This window comes from Cryptomeria japonica, chromosome 4 (genome assembly GCF_030272615.1).
Source record: "Cryptomeria japonica chromosome 4, Sugi_1.0, whole genome shotgun sequence".
Lineage (NCBI taxonomy): Eukaryota > Viridiplantae > Streptophyta > Pinopsida > Cupressales > Cupressaceae > Cryptomeria > Cryptomeria japonica.
Genome location: NC_081408.1, coordinates 32,720,970 through 32,735,646, shown reverse-complemented (window position 1 = coordinate 32,735,646; position 14,677 = coordinate 32,720,970). Strand labels below are relative to the sequence as shown.

At 36.8% G+C, this 14,677-nt stretch overlaps 1 protein-coding gene across 1 annotated transcript; it reads right to left on the bottom strand.

The window, feature by feature from the left end:
• Positions 1–11,636: 11,636 nt before the first annotated feature.
• LOC131079268 (pentatricopeptide repeat-containing protein At4g38150) lies at positions 11,637–14,273 on the bottom strand. The gene is made up of 2 exons (XM_058017175.2): positions 13,555–14,273; positions 11,637–12,413 (listed from the first exon to the last, which is right to left on the bottom strand). Exons 1-2 carry the CDS (start codon positions 14,092–14,094, stop codon positions 11,994–11,996), a joined length of 960 nt encoding a protein of 319 aa, XP_057873158.2. The 5' UTR covers positions 14,095–14,273; the 3' UTR covers positions 11,637–11,993.
• Positions 14,274–14,677: the final 404 nt, after the last annotated feature.

The window sequence follows — 14,677 nt, the reverse complement described above, 5'->3', positions numbered from 1 at the left end:
ACATCCAACTATGGATTTTAACCGAAAGGAATTGAGGTTAGGTACTATTGTGACCTTTTTCACACATCGCTCCATTGCAAATGGGGACCCTCCTTTTTCCTGCTTTCTAGGGTTTTGTTGGAGCCTTGTGATCTAGGGTTTTGTTAGAGCCTTGTGACCTTCCTACATCAATATTGTCAAGTTTGTCAATTTTGAGCGACCTGAGTTTTGAACATTATGAGTCAATGTGTGCAAGCCATAGTTAGAACAGAGTCTAGACGTCGTCATTGTGTCTAGAAAGCCCAAAGGACGAAGAGCGCAATCGATTTGAACGAATTCAGACAACTTTCTATTTTTGGAAAGTTTGCTTTTTTGCTTTTTCCTATTTTTTAGGAAGCTTCATTTTTGGCATTTTTAGCTTGATCCCCAGAATGGCTATTTTTAGAATGTTTTCCCTATTTTTTAGGGATGTCTATTTTTTGCTTTTTCGGAGTGGGGACCTAGGGTTTGCACTTGTACCACTGGCCTACATCGATCGCAATCAAAAAATTTCAAGTTTTGACCCAAAAAGTTGTGGATTATAATTAGGGAATGGCAGATTCCAATTGCCTTGGGCAACATTGGAATCCACCCAAGGGGGCCAGCCCCTTCCCCAACATGTAGGGCTGGGCCCTATACCTCACGGCATCTAATAAAAGACCCCACGCTACATACAAGCCTAACACGCCATCATGATAGGGCCAACCCTATCCCAATATACTTCGCATTAAATAAATTAAAAGGTTTTAATTTATAAAGCAAGCCGACATGTTTAGGAGTATTGCTCCACATATAAATAAGCATAAACCTCACATCACAATTCACTCATTCAGTTTTCCCATCCATGCGAAATATGTGCCTACCAATGCGGATTCAAGAGGAAGACTACATCTGCAATTAAAGCGAATTATCCCTGTCATATCAGCGAACTACACATGCCAGTTGAGGTGTGAAATTCATTAATGAAGAGAGCAAACTAAGGGATAAGGTTGTTGTTCATCAAAGAGCAGACTTCAGATCCAAATATTGCAGACTTAGGGTTTGTACCTGATGTCCATCAAAGAGCAGACTTCATATCCAAATATTGCAGACTTAGGGTTTGTACCTGATTACTGTCAAAGGGGGCAGGTGTGTTAATTTGATGCTTGTGAAAGTGCAGTCTTGTGACAGACATTATCAGCACTAAGTGCAATCACCTTCAAGTACTTGAGATAAGTGTTGTTACCTTCATATGAATTCAATCCATAATCAGATCTGAGGATCTTTTCTGGCTGGGTTTTTCCTCCTAGGAGGTTTTCCCAGGGTAATTGTGTCTTGTGCTTATTTTGTTCTTTTCTTGGTTATGCTTAAATCTGGAAAACTATAAACTATTCATTCAATCAATTTAACTAGTAATTAAATTCTGATTTTCTGAGTTTACATTAATCTGAAAGTGCTAAAACTAACATGGTATCAGAGCCAAGTTGTACAAACCGTAATCAGATCTAGCATCCTGTAGCCTAGATCTTGCACTTTCTTGCTGTCGTAAAATTGATGACAGGTTCCAAGATCGAGGAGAGGTTGAAAAGGTTTGTGATCAAAGGTTTAGCATGGTCACATCTTGGTCCTTTATGCTTGAAGATCTAACTCTTCAGCGTCATTCAAGCTAAGTATTTTTGAGTCATTGCATTCTTGACTGCAAGATATATTATACTCAGCTTATCCAAGAAATTGAAGTATTATCGTTTGGCTCACCTAGTTCTAGGTCGTATTGATTTTATGATTCTAATTGCCTTAGTTGGTAGACTTATCTAATATAGAACATTATTTAGATATCATCATAATCTTTGATTTGCATACTCTTTTAGAACTTAGAAGGTATTCTAAATTTCTGCTTGAGTGTTGCAAGGTATTATAGATCGATCCTTCATTAATGTTTTGATTGGAATCAGGAATGCCTTGGACTCATCATTCACAGTTGTCATCTATATGACTATGATCTAAATACTTGTTATGTTCTTTGCATATGTAATTTAGATATTGTTATTATATTAAATAATATGGACTGGTTCTATTATTGACTTTTTGATTTAAAAGTTCTAAGTATTCTTGTGATGAATACTTATTCTAAGTGAGAAGCTATGCTTGGTTGAGTTATGTTTTTTTAATGACCTTCATTCATGACATTTTTTGTTGACTTGAATTCTACTTGACATGAACGACTTATGGAGATGTGTACAATCATGAGGAGCTAATGATTGTTTGCCTTGGCATCATTGATATAAGTATACCGACTGAGGTGTAGGAATTTTATGTTCTATTAATTATGGAGATGAACTCTTAATGAACAGATCGAGATCACTTTGACTTAATATTTTGGCCCATGGGTAATTTTACTAATAGGTGTTCCTGATAGAAAAGTTTAGTTGAAAGATGATCTACAATCTTGTTCGTAGTATGCAAGAGTTAATGCTAGCCTTGTAGTTCACATAATATAGATCTTCTTCATGTGCTTGGTGGTTAACAAAGAGTATAACTAATAAGTATTTTATCATTTTTCAGAATGATGTTGTTGTTAGATCAATTTTATCAATGCTCATTTGTTTTGATTCACTTTTGATTACCGTCCTCTGGACTAAACTGCAAATAGATGAACTAATATTATGGCTGCATTCAGTATTTGGTCTTTTCTATGTTCTTTCTTCTGATTTGAGTGAACTACTACTTTCGTTTATTGTTACACCAATGTTATAAGTTGTTCTAGTAATCATTTGTTTTAAAACACAGTTTGAGTTGTTCTCAACCTTCAAATCTGACCAATGATGTAAAGAATGAGATCTACTAAATGTGTTATGAAAAAGTTATGTGTGGCTCCTTGTTGTTTTAGAAGTGTATTAAAGATCCCTTTTGCTCTTAATGTTTTAGTGCAAACCTCTTTTTGGTTTTATAATACCAAAGATAACGATCAACTATGGACCTTAATGGAATCTTGAATTGTAGAATCATCACTTCTCCTGTAAGAGGTTGATGGGGCACAGTTGGATGATTTGTGAGGTTTGAGTATTATTTATTGTGCTTACTCTGTCGTCTGTTCCAAGAGATTGAATTTATATCTTGTCTTACTAACATTGCATAATGTTACTATTCATTGGCTGAAACTATTTTCTACAAATCTATGATTCTAATTATGGTTCCTCTTTAAAAAAATTTGCAATTGATCTCTTAGGATTTTTCGTTTTCTATTGATGACATTGGATTGGCAATCTTGTTGTGTAAACTCTTGATGGAAGTTATCCTCATCTTATCTCAATATTTGTGCTATGGGTCCACCCTATTGATTGAAAGATAGATGGACAGAATCCTTGAGATTAACATAAAAGATTGATTGTGCAGAAGTTAAGAGGGAGCGCCTCCTTCTGAGTTTGATATACTCTAACTTATGTTGGTTGATTACCTTTTGATTATGAGTATTAGCATGGAATTTTTGGGTCGAGCATTTTTTAATTTTTGAACTGACTTGATACTTGGCTATCAATCTGATATTGAGGATTAAGAGGAATCTGATATTGAGGTATGAAAGAGTACTTGATAAGCCTAGGGTTTTGTAATGATTCTAACATGTTCCTTAAAGTATTTGAAATGCTAATTCTGATTCCTTATGTGGGTGATCTAACTCTGACTGATAAAGATAGCCTCATGATTTAATAAGAAAGAATTAGCTCAGAATTGAGATGGAAGATCTAAACCTAAAATGCATTACTTCTAGGTTAGAAGTGTGGCAAGGATCTAATGAAATTATTCGAAGTCAAGTTTTCTATTGTTATGTTAGAATTATAGATTGTAAACTTATATGGAAACTAACTTAAAGAAGTTGAGTATGTCTGCAGCCAACTATGATTTTGCAGATTCATCTGAACAGAGGCAGGTTGATTGGTGAATGCTCCAGTTAATCAAAGCTAAGCATATTGTTGCAGCCAAGCATATTTTGATATTTGCAAGACACAATTGATTATGGGCTGAAGCTGCTTAGGTTCAGATTGGTCAAGAAGTGTTACGGACAAGGAAAACACTTCAAGCATTCAACCGTTGCGATCTCTTGGACCTACAGGGACAGTCCTCAATTGCATTGAGTATTATTGTAGCTAAATACATTGCTGCAAGTGTTGCATCAAGAGAAGCAGTGTGGTTTCTCAAAATTCTTGTTATGTAGTTTTGATTTATTATCAGGGTCCTATAGAGAGACCTAACAATTCAGTGTTTTATGGCAAGACAATCCTGTGTTGCAGATGTTCTCACCAAGTCTCTTGAAGCTTGAGATAGACTTGGAGCTGTGGAGAACACCGCCTTGGTTGAGAGGGAGTCTCAACCTTAGTGATACATTGTGTTGTATCAAACCACCCTCTACGGGCAATGTAAGGTGGTATTGTAATCTTCTCAGGGAGAAGAGTAATTGTTAACCATCCTCTACGGACAATGTAAGATGGTATTGTATTCTTCTCAGGGAGAAGAGTAATTGTTAACCATCCTCTGCGAGCAATGTAAGATGGTAGAAAAGATCTTCTCCACCCTCTGTGGGCAATGTAAGGTGGATCCAGTCTATGCTTGTGTGCGAGTTGGAAGATTATATTATGTAGTTCCATTGTATGCATGTGTGCAAGATGGAAGACTACAATATTTTGATTATGTCTATTCCATTTCTTGCTTGTGTGCAAGATGGAGGATTATGTTTATTAGATTCCATTCTATGCTTGTGTGCAAGATGGAGGACTATGTCTTCATTTTATGCTATGAAGAGCAATGATTATGTATCTCCACTCTATGCTTGGGTGCAAGATGGAAGATTATGATGTTACATTCTTCTTTGGGAGAAGACTGAGGTTAAGGCAATGAATTATGGATATGCATGATCGATGGCATGGAAAGACTCCATGATGTGCATGAATAATTGTGTATGTATTCATGACTTGCAAGTGTGAAAGTTTGAAGTCACCCTCCACAGGCAGTACAAGATGGATACTATGGGATACTTGTTGTGATCCTCTCTCAAGAATATTTGAAGTTGACAACTAAGTTTGGATTACAATTTGAACAATGTATGTATTACTTAGGGCTGGGCCCTAATCTTGTAACCTGGTTGTAAGATTATCTCTCTCCCTAATTAAGAGGGAGTGTTGATTATAATTAGGGAATGGCGGATTCCAATTGCCTTGGGCAACATTGGAATCCGCCCAAGGGGGCCAGCCCCTTCCCCAACATGTAGGGCTAGGCCCTATACCTCACAGCATCTAATAAAAGACCCCACGCTACATAAAAGCCTAACACACCATCATGATAGGGCCAACCCTATCCCAATATACTTCGCATTAAATAAATTAAAAGGTTTTAATTTATAAAGCAAGCCGACATGTTTAGGAGTATTGCTCCACATATAAATAAGCATAAACCTCACATCACAATTCACTCATCCAGTTTTCCCATCCATGCGAAATATATGTGCCTACCAATGCGAATTCAAGAGGAAGACTACATCTGCAATTAAAGCGAATTATCCCTGTCATATTAGCGAAATACACATGCCAATTGAGGTGTGAAATTCATTAATGAAGAGAGCGAACTAAGGGATAAGGTTGCTGTCCATAAAAGAGCAGACTTCAGATCCAAATATTGCAGACTTAGGGTTTGTACCTGATGTCCATCAAAGAGCAGACTTCAGATCCAAATATTGCAGACTTAGTGTTTGTACTTGATGTCCATCAAAGAGAAGACTTCAAATCCAAATGTTGGAGACTTAGGGTTTGTACCTGATTACTGTCAAAGGGGGCAGGCGTGTTAATTTGATGCTTGTGAAAGTGCAGTCTTGTGACAGACATTATCAGCACTAAGTGCAATCACCTTCAAGTACTTGAGATAAATGTTGTTACCTTCATATGAATTCAATCCATAATCAGATCTGAGGATCTTTTCTGGCTGGGTTTTTCCTCCTAGGAGGTTTTCCCAGGGTAATTGTGTCTTGTGCTTATTTTGTTCTTTTCTTGGTTATGCTTAAATCTGGAACACTATAAGCTATTCATTTAATCAATTTAACTAGTAATTAAATTCTGATTTTCTGAGTTTACATTAATCTGAAAGTGCTAAAACTAACAAAAGCTAAGTTCCTACATTTTAGGGGCCATGGCACTTCAGATGGGTTACCTGAGTATGAATTTCAAATATCATGTTCATCTGGCTAAAATTGAAGAAGGTATCAAATTTTGAAGTTTTCCAAGTATTTCTCTAAGTCTGGCTAATCACGTTTGGTGTCGAATGTTATGTTAGGAACTCCCAAAACTCCGCTCATGAAGAAGGTCCAAGGAGGCAAGAAAGTTCACCCAAGGTGAAGTATAAGTGTCATGCACTCCAAAAAGTCTGCCCAAGCAATGTGGCACATCAAACAAAGTCCGCCTAGGCTGCAAGAAACAAGCTTCCTAAAGTCCGCCCTGCTGCAAATGGTTCTCAAACATCACAAAGTCCGCCATGTGCAAGGAGAAGAGGGAGAGAAGCAATGAAGTCCGCCCTTGATTAAGTGAATGGTGCACAACCTTGGTGAAGTCCGCCCAAGAGAATAATCAAGGTGCACATCCCTCACCAAGTCTACCTAGAACACATTGAATGGTGCATCAAATCAATGAAGTCCGCCCAATCTGCAAGGTAATGTGGTGCATGAAATCTGTAAAGTCTGCCCTGCTGCAAGTAAAGCTCACAGTGATCAACAAAGTTCGCCCTATGGTTAAGACCTCAAGCATAAGAAGATGGTGCCTAACTCTCAAAAAGTCCACCCTACATCAACATTTTATGGTTCCCAACTCTCAAAAAGTCCGCCCTCCAAAGGATCATACATCAAAAAAAGTCCACCCTGCTGGTTAGACCTCAAGACACCCCTCCACGATGGCAAGATGAGATTGAAAGTTGATAAATTGATCAAACAAGACTAAGATAGGGGTTAGAATGATAAAATTTGAAGGTGAAATAATTAATTTGGAGGTGAGGTGGGTTATGACCTTCAAAAAGTCGGCCCTATCATGAAGAAGGAAGTGAGAAAGTCTGCCCTACCTTTGGTTGAAGAGGAACAAGTCAAGGAAAGTCTGCCAGAAGGTGAAAGGAGATGGTGGGTGGTGCATAGAATCACATAAAGTCCGCCCTCCTACAAAGACCAAATACATAAGATGAATGAAGTCCGCCTTGAGATGTATGTGCTGCACAAACTCAACAAAGTCCGCCTTCCTACTTGGGAAAGAAACTCACAAAGTCCGCCCTTGATTGGATATGAAGAAAGAAAATGGTGCACAAACTTAACTAAGTCCGCCCTGCTCATTGGGAAAACAATTGCTGAAGTCCGCCCAAGCTCAAAAATAGTGAGGAAATATCTTGGTGAATTCCGTTGGGCAAGAGGAAAGAATCACATGAAGTCCGCCCAGCTATCAAGTATTGAAGTTCGAACAAAGAATTAATTTTAGAAAGTTCCAAAATTTGGAAAGACACAGGGAAAGCATTTTTAGAAAGTTTTCAAATTAGAAGAAATTGAAGATTGAGTTCGAATCATGAACTCAAATCAAAATGGAAACTTTCTCAAGGAATTGAACTCAGACTAGAAACAAAATCAGAACTTTCCCCAAGTGACTGAGTTCAACTGAAATGAATTTAGAAACTTTCTCTTGCACTTTGAAGGACTAAAGACTAAAGTAGAAACAAAATTCAAGAGGATCTTCTTTGTTTCTAAATGAAGAATTCAAACTCTATACAAATACTTCATTCCTTCTTTCATTTCAACAGTTCGAGTTTGGAGAGCAAGATACTTGAAGAGGAGATTATTTCAGAGTTTCAGGAACAGTTCAAGGATTTTTCGAAGGCATTTACAAGAGGGAGAAGTGAAGGTTTTCACACCAAGCATCCTTTCTACTCATTTCTTGTCTAGATTTTGAAGGTGACAGGTATTCGAGGCAGATTGGTTAAGTTTTTCAATCTGGTTTTCAAATTTGGATGAAGTTTTCATGGAAAATGGAGCTGGTTTTCACAACTTAGTTTATTTTTCAGACATTTCCCTATATCCAAATCTGATTTTGACATTCATTTCACGAATTTTGGAACTGAGTTGTTTATTTTCAGAGCAATCAAAGACAGATTTTACTCCCGAACCTTCAAATTGGATTTTGTTTTCAAGGGTTTCTAAAATTCACCAAATAATTGAGAGCCCCACGAAAGATTGTGTGTTGATTTTTACTCCTGTGATAATGTCTTATTGGTCTGCAGGTTTAGTGTTGTTGTCGCAGTCGCAGTACTTTGTACCCTGCACTGTCCAGCGCTGTCCTCACTGTCCTCCGCTTTTGTTCCCTTTCTACTTGTGCTCGTCCATGTGGATACCCATGGGTATTTGAATGACTCCGTGGGACCACATAGGGTCACGACCCTATGTGGGACCACGGGGCCATTCGTGCCCCTCCACATTACCTTTAATAACACGGATTTAATAAGACTTGCTTCATGAATTTACTTAATAAATTTATATTAATATTAATGTTATTTATGTTATATTTACTTAGTTACATAATAATGTTATTAATTAAATATAGTAATAATTATTATTATCTAATCAATTTAACAATAATAATAATAAATAACATAATGATATATATTATTAAATGTTGAAGGCCTTAAGGCCAATTTAACATTTAATTTTATCCGACTGAAGCTATAAATCATCAAAACTCCCTCTTAGCCAGGGAGGATAAAAGATATTGGGAGCAATATTCATAAATCGTATGATGCTTATCTTAGGACCATAGTTTCAAGATGTGAATTGCCTCTGTCGGCGATTCTATTCACAAACTCTTGAGTGGATTGCCTCTGTCGATGATTCTATCCATAAACTCTTGTGTGGATTGCCTTTGTCGACGATTCTATCCACAAGCTCTTGTGTGGATTGCCTCAGTCGGCGATTCTATCCATGAGCTCTCAAGTGGATTGCCTTAGTCGGCGATTCTATCCACAAGCTCTTACATGGATTGCCTCTGTCGGCGATTCTATCCATGACCTCTTGTGTGGATTGCCTCAATCGGCGATTCTATCCACAATCTTGAGTTATTGTAAGATCGTCACCTTCCAATAACCTCAAAAAATACAAGTGGAAATCATTTGGAAGTCGTCACTTCCTTATGATTTACACAGGGCCCATAAAATAATTATTAATATTAATAATAATAATCAATATTTACAATTTTACCTCAGAAGTGCTCAATCTTTATTAGTAAGCTCCCTCTCAATCACAAGGTATCTTGAGTTTCTTCTAGAGAACATATTTTTCTGAACATACATCTGAATTTCCGACTTCAGCAAGGGAAGCTTGTAGTTTAAGTTTGAGAGGACAAGTTCTTGCAATATGGCCATATTCGTCACATATGAAACATTGTACTTTAGGGAAGTCTCTAGGCTTCTTGAATGATCGATTACCATATGTCTTTTTGTCCTTTTTCCTTTTCAAACTAGAGACTAGAACTTGAACATCTTCATCAACGGGTTTCATGATTCCTCTTGATATTAGGTTACACTCTTCTTGAATGCAGTCAGCTTTTAGTCTATCAAATTTGGGAACTTTGGATCGAGCACTAACTCCTTGTCTAAAGTTTTCCCATGAGATAGGGAGCCCATTTAGAGTTATCATAGTTAGCTCCTTATTATCATAAATGTGACCAATTGATGAGAGCTGGTTCCTTAATTCTGTTATCCTCATAAAATATGAAGTGATAGTCTCTTCTTTACTCATTTTAATATTAGAAAGTTGATTTTTAAGTGTGAGGATTCTGCTCGTGTTGTTAATCTCAAACATGTCTTTCAAGGCTTTGAACATGTCATATGCAGAATCTAACCTTGTAATGATAGGTAGTAGATGACTCTTTACTCCATCTACTAATAACTCCATTGCTTTAATATTGTTCTTTTCCCACTAACTCTGTTCGTCTTTTCCATCAGGTTTAGAAGGATTCTCTATTATTGTTTTTAACTCATTCTTCCTTAGTACCAACATCATTCGTAGTTTCCATGAATCATAGTTTGAGGCACCTTCAAGTCTGCCTTTGAATCTGATTCCATTCGTCATTTTAAAATACAAACTTTCAAGGAGATATCAATCGGATCTTAATCGGATCTTCCTTCAGGCGGTTAGGCTTTATAGAAGGAAACCTGGCTCTGATACCATGTTGATTTTTACTCCTGTGATAATGTCTTATTGGTCTGCAGGTTTAGTGTTGTTGTCACAGTCGCGGTACTTTGTACCTTGCACTGTCCTGCGCTGTCCTCATTGTCCTCCGCTTTTGTTCCTTTTCTACTTGTGCTCATCCATGTGGATACCCACGGGTATTTGAATGACTCCATGGGACCACATAGGGTCACGACCCTATGTGGGACCACAGGGCCATTCGTGCCCCTCCACATTACCTTTAATAACACGGATTTAATAAGACTTGCTTCATGAATTTACTTAATAAATTTATATTAATATTAATGTTATTTATGTTATTTATGTTATATTTACTTAGTTACATAATAATATTATTAATTAAATATAGTAATAATTATTATTATCTAATCAATTTAACAATAATAATAATAAATAACATAATGATATATATTATTAAATGTTGAAGGCCTTAAGGCCAATTTAACATTTAATTTTATCCGACTGAAGCTATAAATCATCAGCAATATGAATTTCAGACTTCAGTCAATGTCTAAGACCACTTCCTACTTGATTTAGTCTTCAGTTATAATAAGAACCAAAAAGGCATTTTCCTATATTTTAGATAACAGGAAAGCCAGTGACTAGTCTTGACCCTGACTAATTGGCATCCCCCTAATTGACTGCATCATCCTTAAATGCACACTACAAACCTGAATAAATTATACATGGCACACCCCACAGAGAAGTTACATCCATTGTGATTCCAAATTCTTCAAACATCTATGCTTCAAAAGATTAATGCTTCTATGCTTCAAACATCTCCACAGACATGTAAGACAAGTATTATTAAAACCAAACATTTCATCCACAAAACAGATCCAGTAATAATCACTTGTAGGCGAAAAATGCAAGCTACAAACCAACAATGACAAGATCCTTATTTAAGAGCTGAAGGAATATCAAGACCCTAAGTGTCTCACTAATTGTCTAACTGAAAAGGGTCTCTGTCCTGACCTCGGTCTTCTGTGTGCACAGAAGCAAAAACTTGGGAAAATAAGGAAAAATAAAAGAGATACTTTTGGAGTATAATGACTGAAAAAATAAGAAAAAATTGTTTGTAGGGTTGGGTTTGCTAGTGCTTGGTGATTTTTTTCTGAAGGAATAGTGTCTTTTGTTAAAAATAATATTTGAGGATATAATGCAGGGTCCTGACTCTTTGTATCAACCGCACAAAAGAGCTAGTCATTAATCATCCAAGTAGTTGTTACGTTTTGCAAAAAACACACATTCTTCTTAGGGGAAAACAATGCTACCACCTGAAACAAATGATAATACAGAATATCAGTTTAAATATAATCTAAGCTTACTGTATGATCTGAGTTGTTAGTTTTCTTAGTTCCATGTCAGACCCAGTAAAAAAAATAAGCAATTGCCAAAAAAATGTCCAGATTTAGCATAAAGCACTTGCCAACAATTCACCAACAAATCCCAATGTCTCAATCCCAGTGACAAATTGACAATGTTTCCATATAAGAGACTAAGTTATAGATCAGTATCTGTAATGTCAAGAGTTTCTTTCGTACATTACAAAACTAAAACTACTACCCATCCCAAAGTAGATGCACATCATATTGGCTAGGCTAGCCAACAAAACATACATGCAAACCAGACTTTTCCCCAACAAATCTATTGTCAATCTTTTGAAAAAGCTGTCATGTCTGTCAAACAAATTGGTAATTTTTACCTAATTGGAGCAATCACGGCACAATCGAATACCCATGGAGGTTTATTTATACTGCCCAAAGAGTGCATCCATGACACCCCGGTTGAACCGACCCATTTTCTTCATGTGCTTCCGAGCTTCCTTATCATCTGCAACAAAGCCCTTGTCCTTCAATTTCACAAGAAGCTGCTGAAGCTCATTCTCTTTCTTTGCCCTCAAATAAGAATCAACCACTGTGACATAAACAGCAGCATTAGGATTCCAGCCATTACTCAGCATTTCAAGTGTGTATTTCCCGGCATCCTCAAGCATTTTTGCCTGACAGAGCCCTTGGATGAGAACAGTGTAAGTGTAGGAATTGGGCCTGACCCCAGAAGCCTGCATTCTCATGTAACTCTTAAGACCTTCCTTGATTCTGCCAGCCTTGCAGTAAGCCTCTATGATTGCAGTATGCGAAACAACATCTGGCATTTTGCTATTGTCCTTCAATTAAGAAACAATACATGATTAGAAGTTGCAAAACTTTCACATTTGATATTCTAATATCGATGTAGTAAAACTATTTTTTCAATATCAATTCACATTGCGTAGGCAAATTTCGAGAATAATGACATTGTCCAGTATAAATTTGGGTAAATAGGATTTTTTCAGTACAAAATAGACAATTAGTAAAGCCAAATAGTAAGCACTAAAATTATCCATAAACATTCAGGTAAAAGTTTGGAAATTTTCAGAAAATTAACCAAGATCTTCAAAAAACTAACCAAGTGGCATATATCAGCAATTCAAATTTTCCTTAAATTTTATATAAGTAGCTAACTAGAGAAAACCTAGCAACTAAAATTTTCCCTTTGTTTTCAGAAAACGACTATCTAAGCAAAGCATTACCACTAGAGCTCCCAATTTTTATTGGAAAAATAACTAAAACTCTATCTAGTTTTTCACAAACTATCCATCCGACTAGTGATGAATATCAGCCACTAAAAGGTCAATACCAATGTTCAGGAAGAAGGTGAGATTTAGTGAATACTAGCCACTTAAAAAATACTAAATCTTTAAGGTATAGACTGTGGGAATGTTAAGTAAGAAAACGTTCCATGATTTTTAAGAAAAATTATCAATTGGAGAATGGTAATCATCATAATTATACTCCCATGAATCCCCAATAACTCTAGTCCCCAATTTAGCAATGAAAAACAAAAGGGACCACAGGGTGACCCTGGTTCAAATGGCTTCTACCACATCCTCCTCAAACTTGACCTAAAAATGTATGAATGCCCCCTTCTATTGAAAGAGCTCCGGAGTCTCCTCTAGTCAGAGGGAGTATCAATTCCCTAATGTCCCTCAACCTGAAGATCAGGATTATAAATGCCTTCATACCATCCAGTGGCAAAATTACCTCCCTGTAGCTTGAAAACTTTAGGCGGTGGTCTAACATAACAAGAGAAACAAAGTTTGGGGGAGAGCAAACCATTCAACTTCAGATAGCTCAGAGTGTGACCACCCTAATAACCATGAACGTCACGGGAATAAATAATCTTCTCCTCTACGACGGGAGAAAAAGCTTCCAAACTGGGATTTTCAAAGAAAAAAAAGAGAGGCAATCATTGTGATGATCCCCTACCTTCATTACACCGAAGAGGCTCATGGCCTCAGCCATGTATCCATCCTGCGAGAGCGCATCAAACATCTTGGCGGCCTGCTGAACAAAATTATCTTCCTTCATTTTGTGGAAAATCTCCGGGAGATTGGTGGGGTCCTCGGGCTCCTCAATGGCGGGCTTCTTGTTGAAGGGATCGTAAAATGGTTTTATCTGCGAGGCGTCTTTGGGTTTGGCGGCGGCGGCGGCAGCAGCCGCCTCCTTCTTCTTCCTCTCTTCCTCTTCTTCATCTTCATCTGGTTCACTGTCGTCGCCGGCATGAATTATTAGATGTCTGTGCTGCAATGGCATTGCAAATGGCATTACGGGGATTTGGGTTTTTTGAGTTTGCAGATTTCTAGGGCTAGAGTTTTGAAGTTGAGAGAATGCATATACAGAAGAGGTGACTGATTTGGATAAGTATTTGGATGAGATGAATAAGGAAAATAAACGAGGATGGAAGGAGTATATGCGCTTGCTGATTACAGAGGATGAGTTGCGGGCAAAGGGTAGATAGATCAGCATCTTCGTTCCAGAGCCCAATCACAGAAGAAAGTTTGGAGAATGTCGTTAGTGTCGATTCAAAAGCTGATATTTCACGACTTTGAGGGTTTATGTTCGGGTTTATCACGTTTGGGTCATGCAGTAAAGAGGTTTTGTTGTAGTTGGATTTAGGATTTTGACTCATAGCCACTGAATTGGGCATTGGTCGATTAGTTCAACCAGTTATTAGCTAGTATTTATATTTTTAATTAATTATAATTTTTTCCTTTATTTATTTTACCAAAGTAAAACATTCAAATCTTTTAATTAAATTATCTTAAAATTAATTATAATATTTTTATTTGTTAAAATTATCTTAAAATTAATTATAATATTTTTATTTGTTAAAATTATCTTAAAATTAATTATAATATTTTTATTTGTTAAAAAGTAGACCCTGTAAAATGCAAAACATCATTATCATGGATGGGATTTTCAAAAATGATTGGGAGGAAAAAATTATAAGATACTAGAAATTTTTCCATATTCATCCATGTCTATATCATCTCCTCCATGGCCCTTCTCTTTTCATGTGTAATTTGAAAGAATAGAATTTGTAAAATGT

Coding starts and splice junctions, on each gene's coding strand:
- LOC131079268 (XM_058017175.2), bottom strand. CDS start 14,094: ATGCTGATCTATCTACCCTTTGCCCGCAACTCATCCTCTGTAATCAGC. Junction 12,414..13,554: donor GCCTCTTCGGTGTAATGAAG/GTAGGGGATCAT, acceptor TCTTAATTGAAG/GACAATAGCAAAATGCCAGA.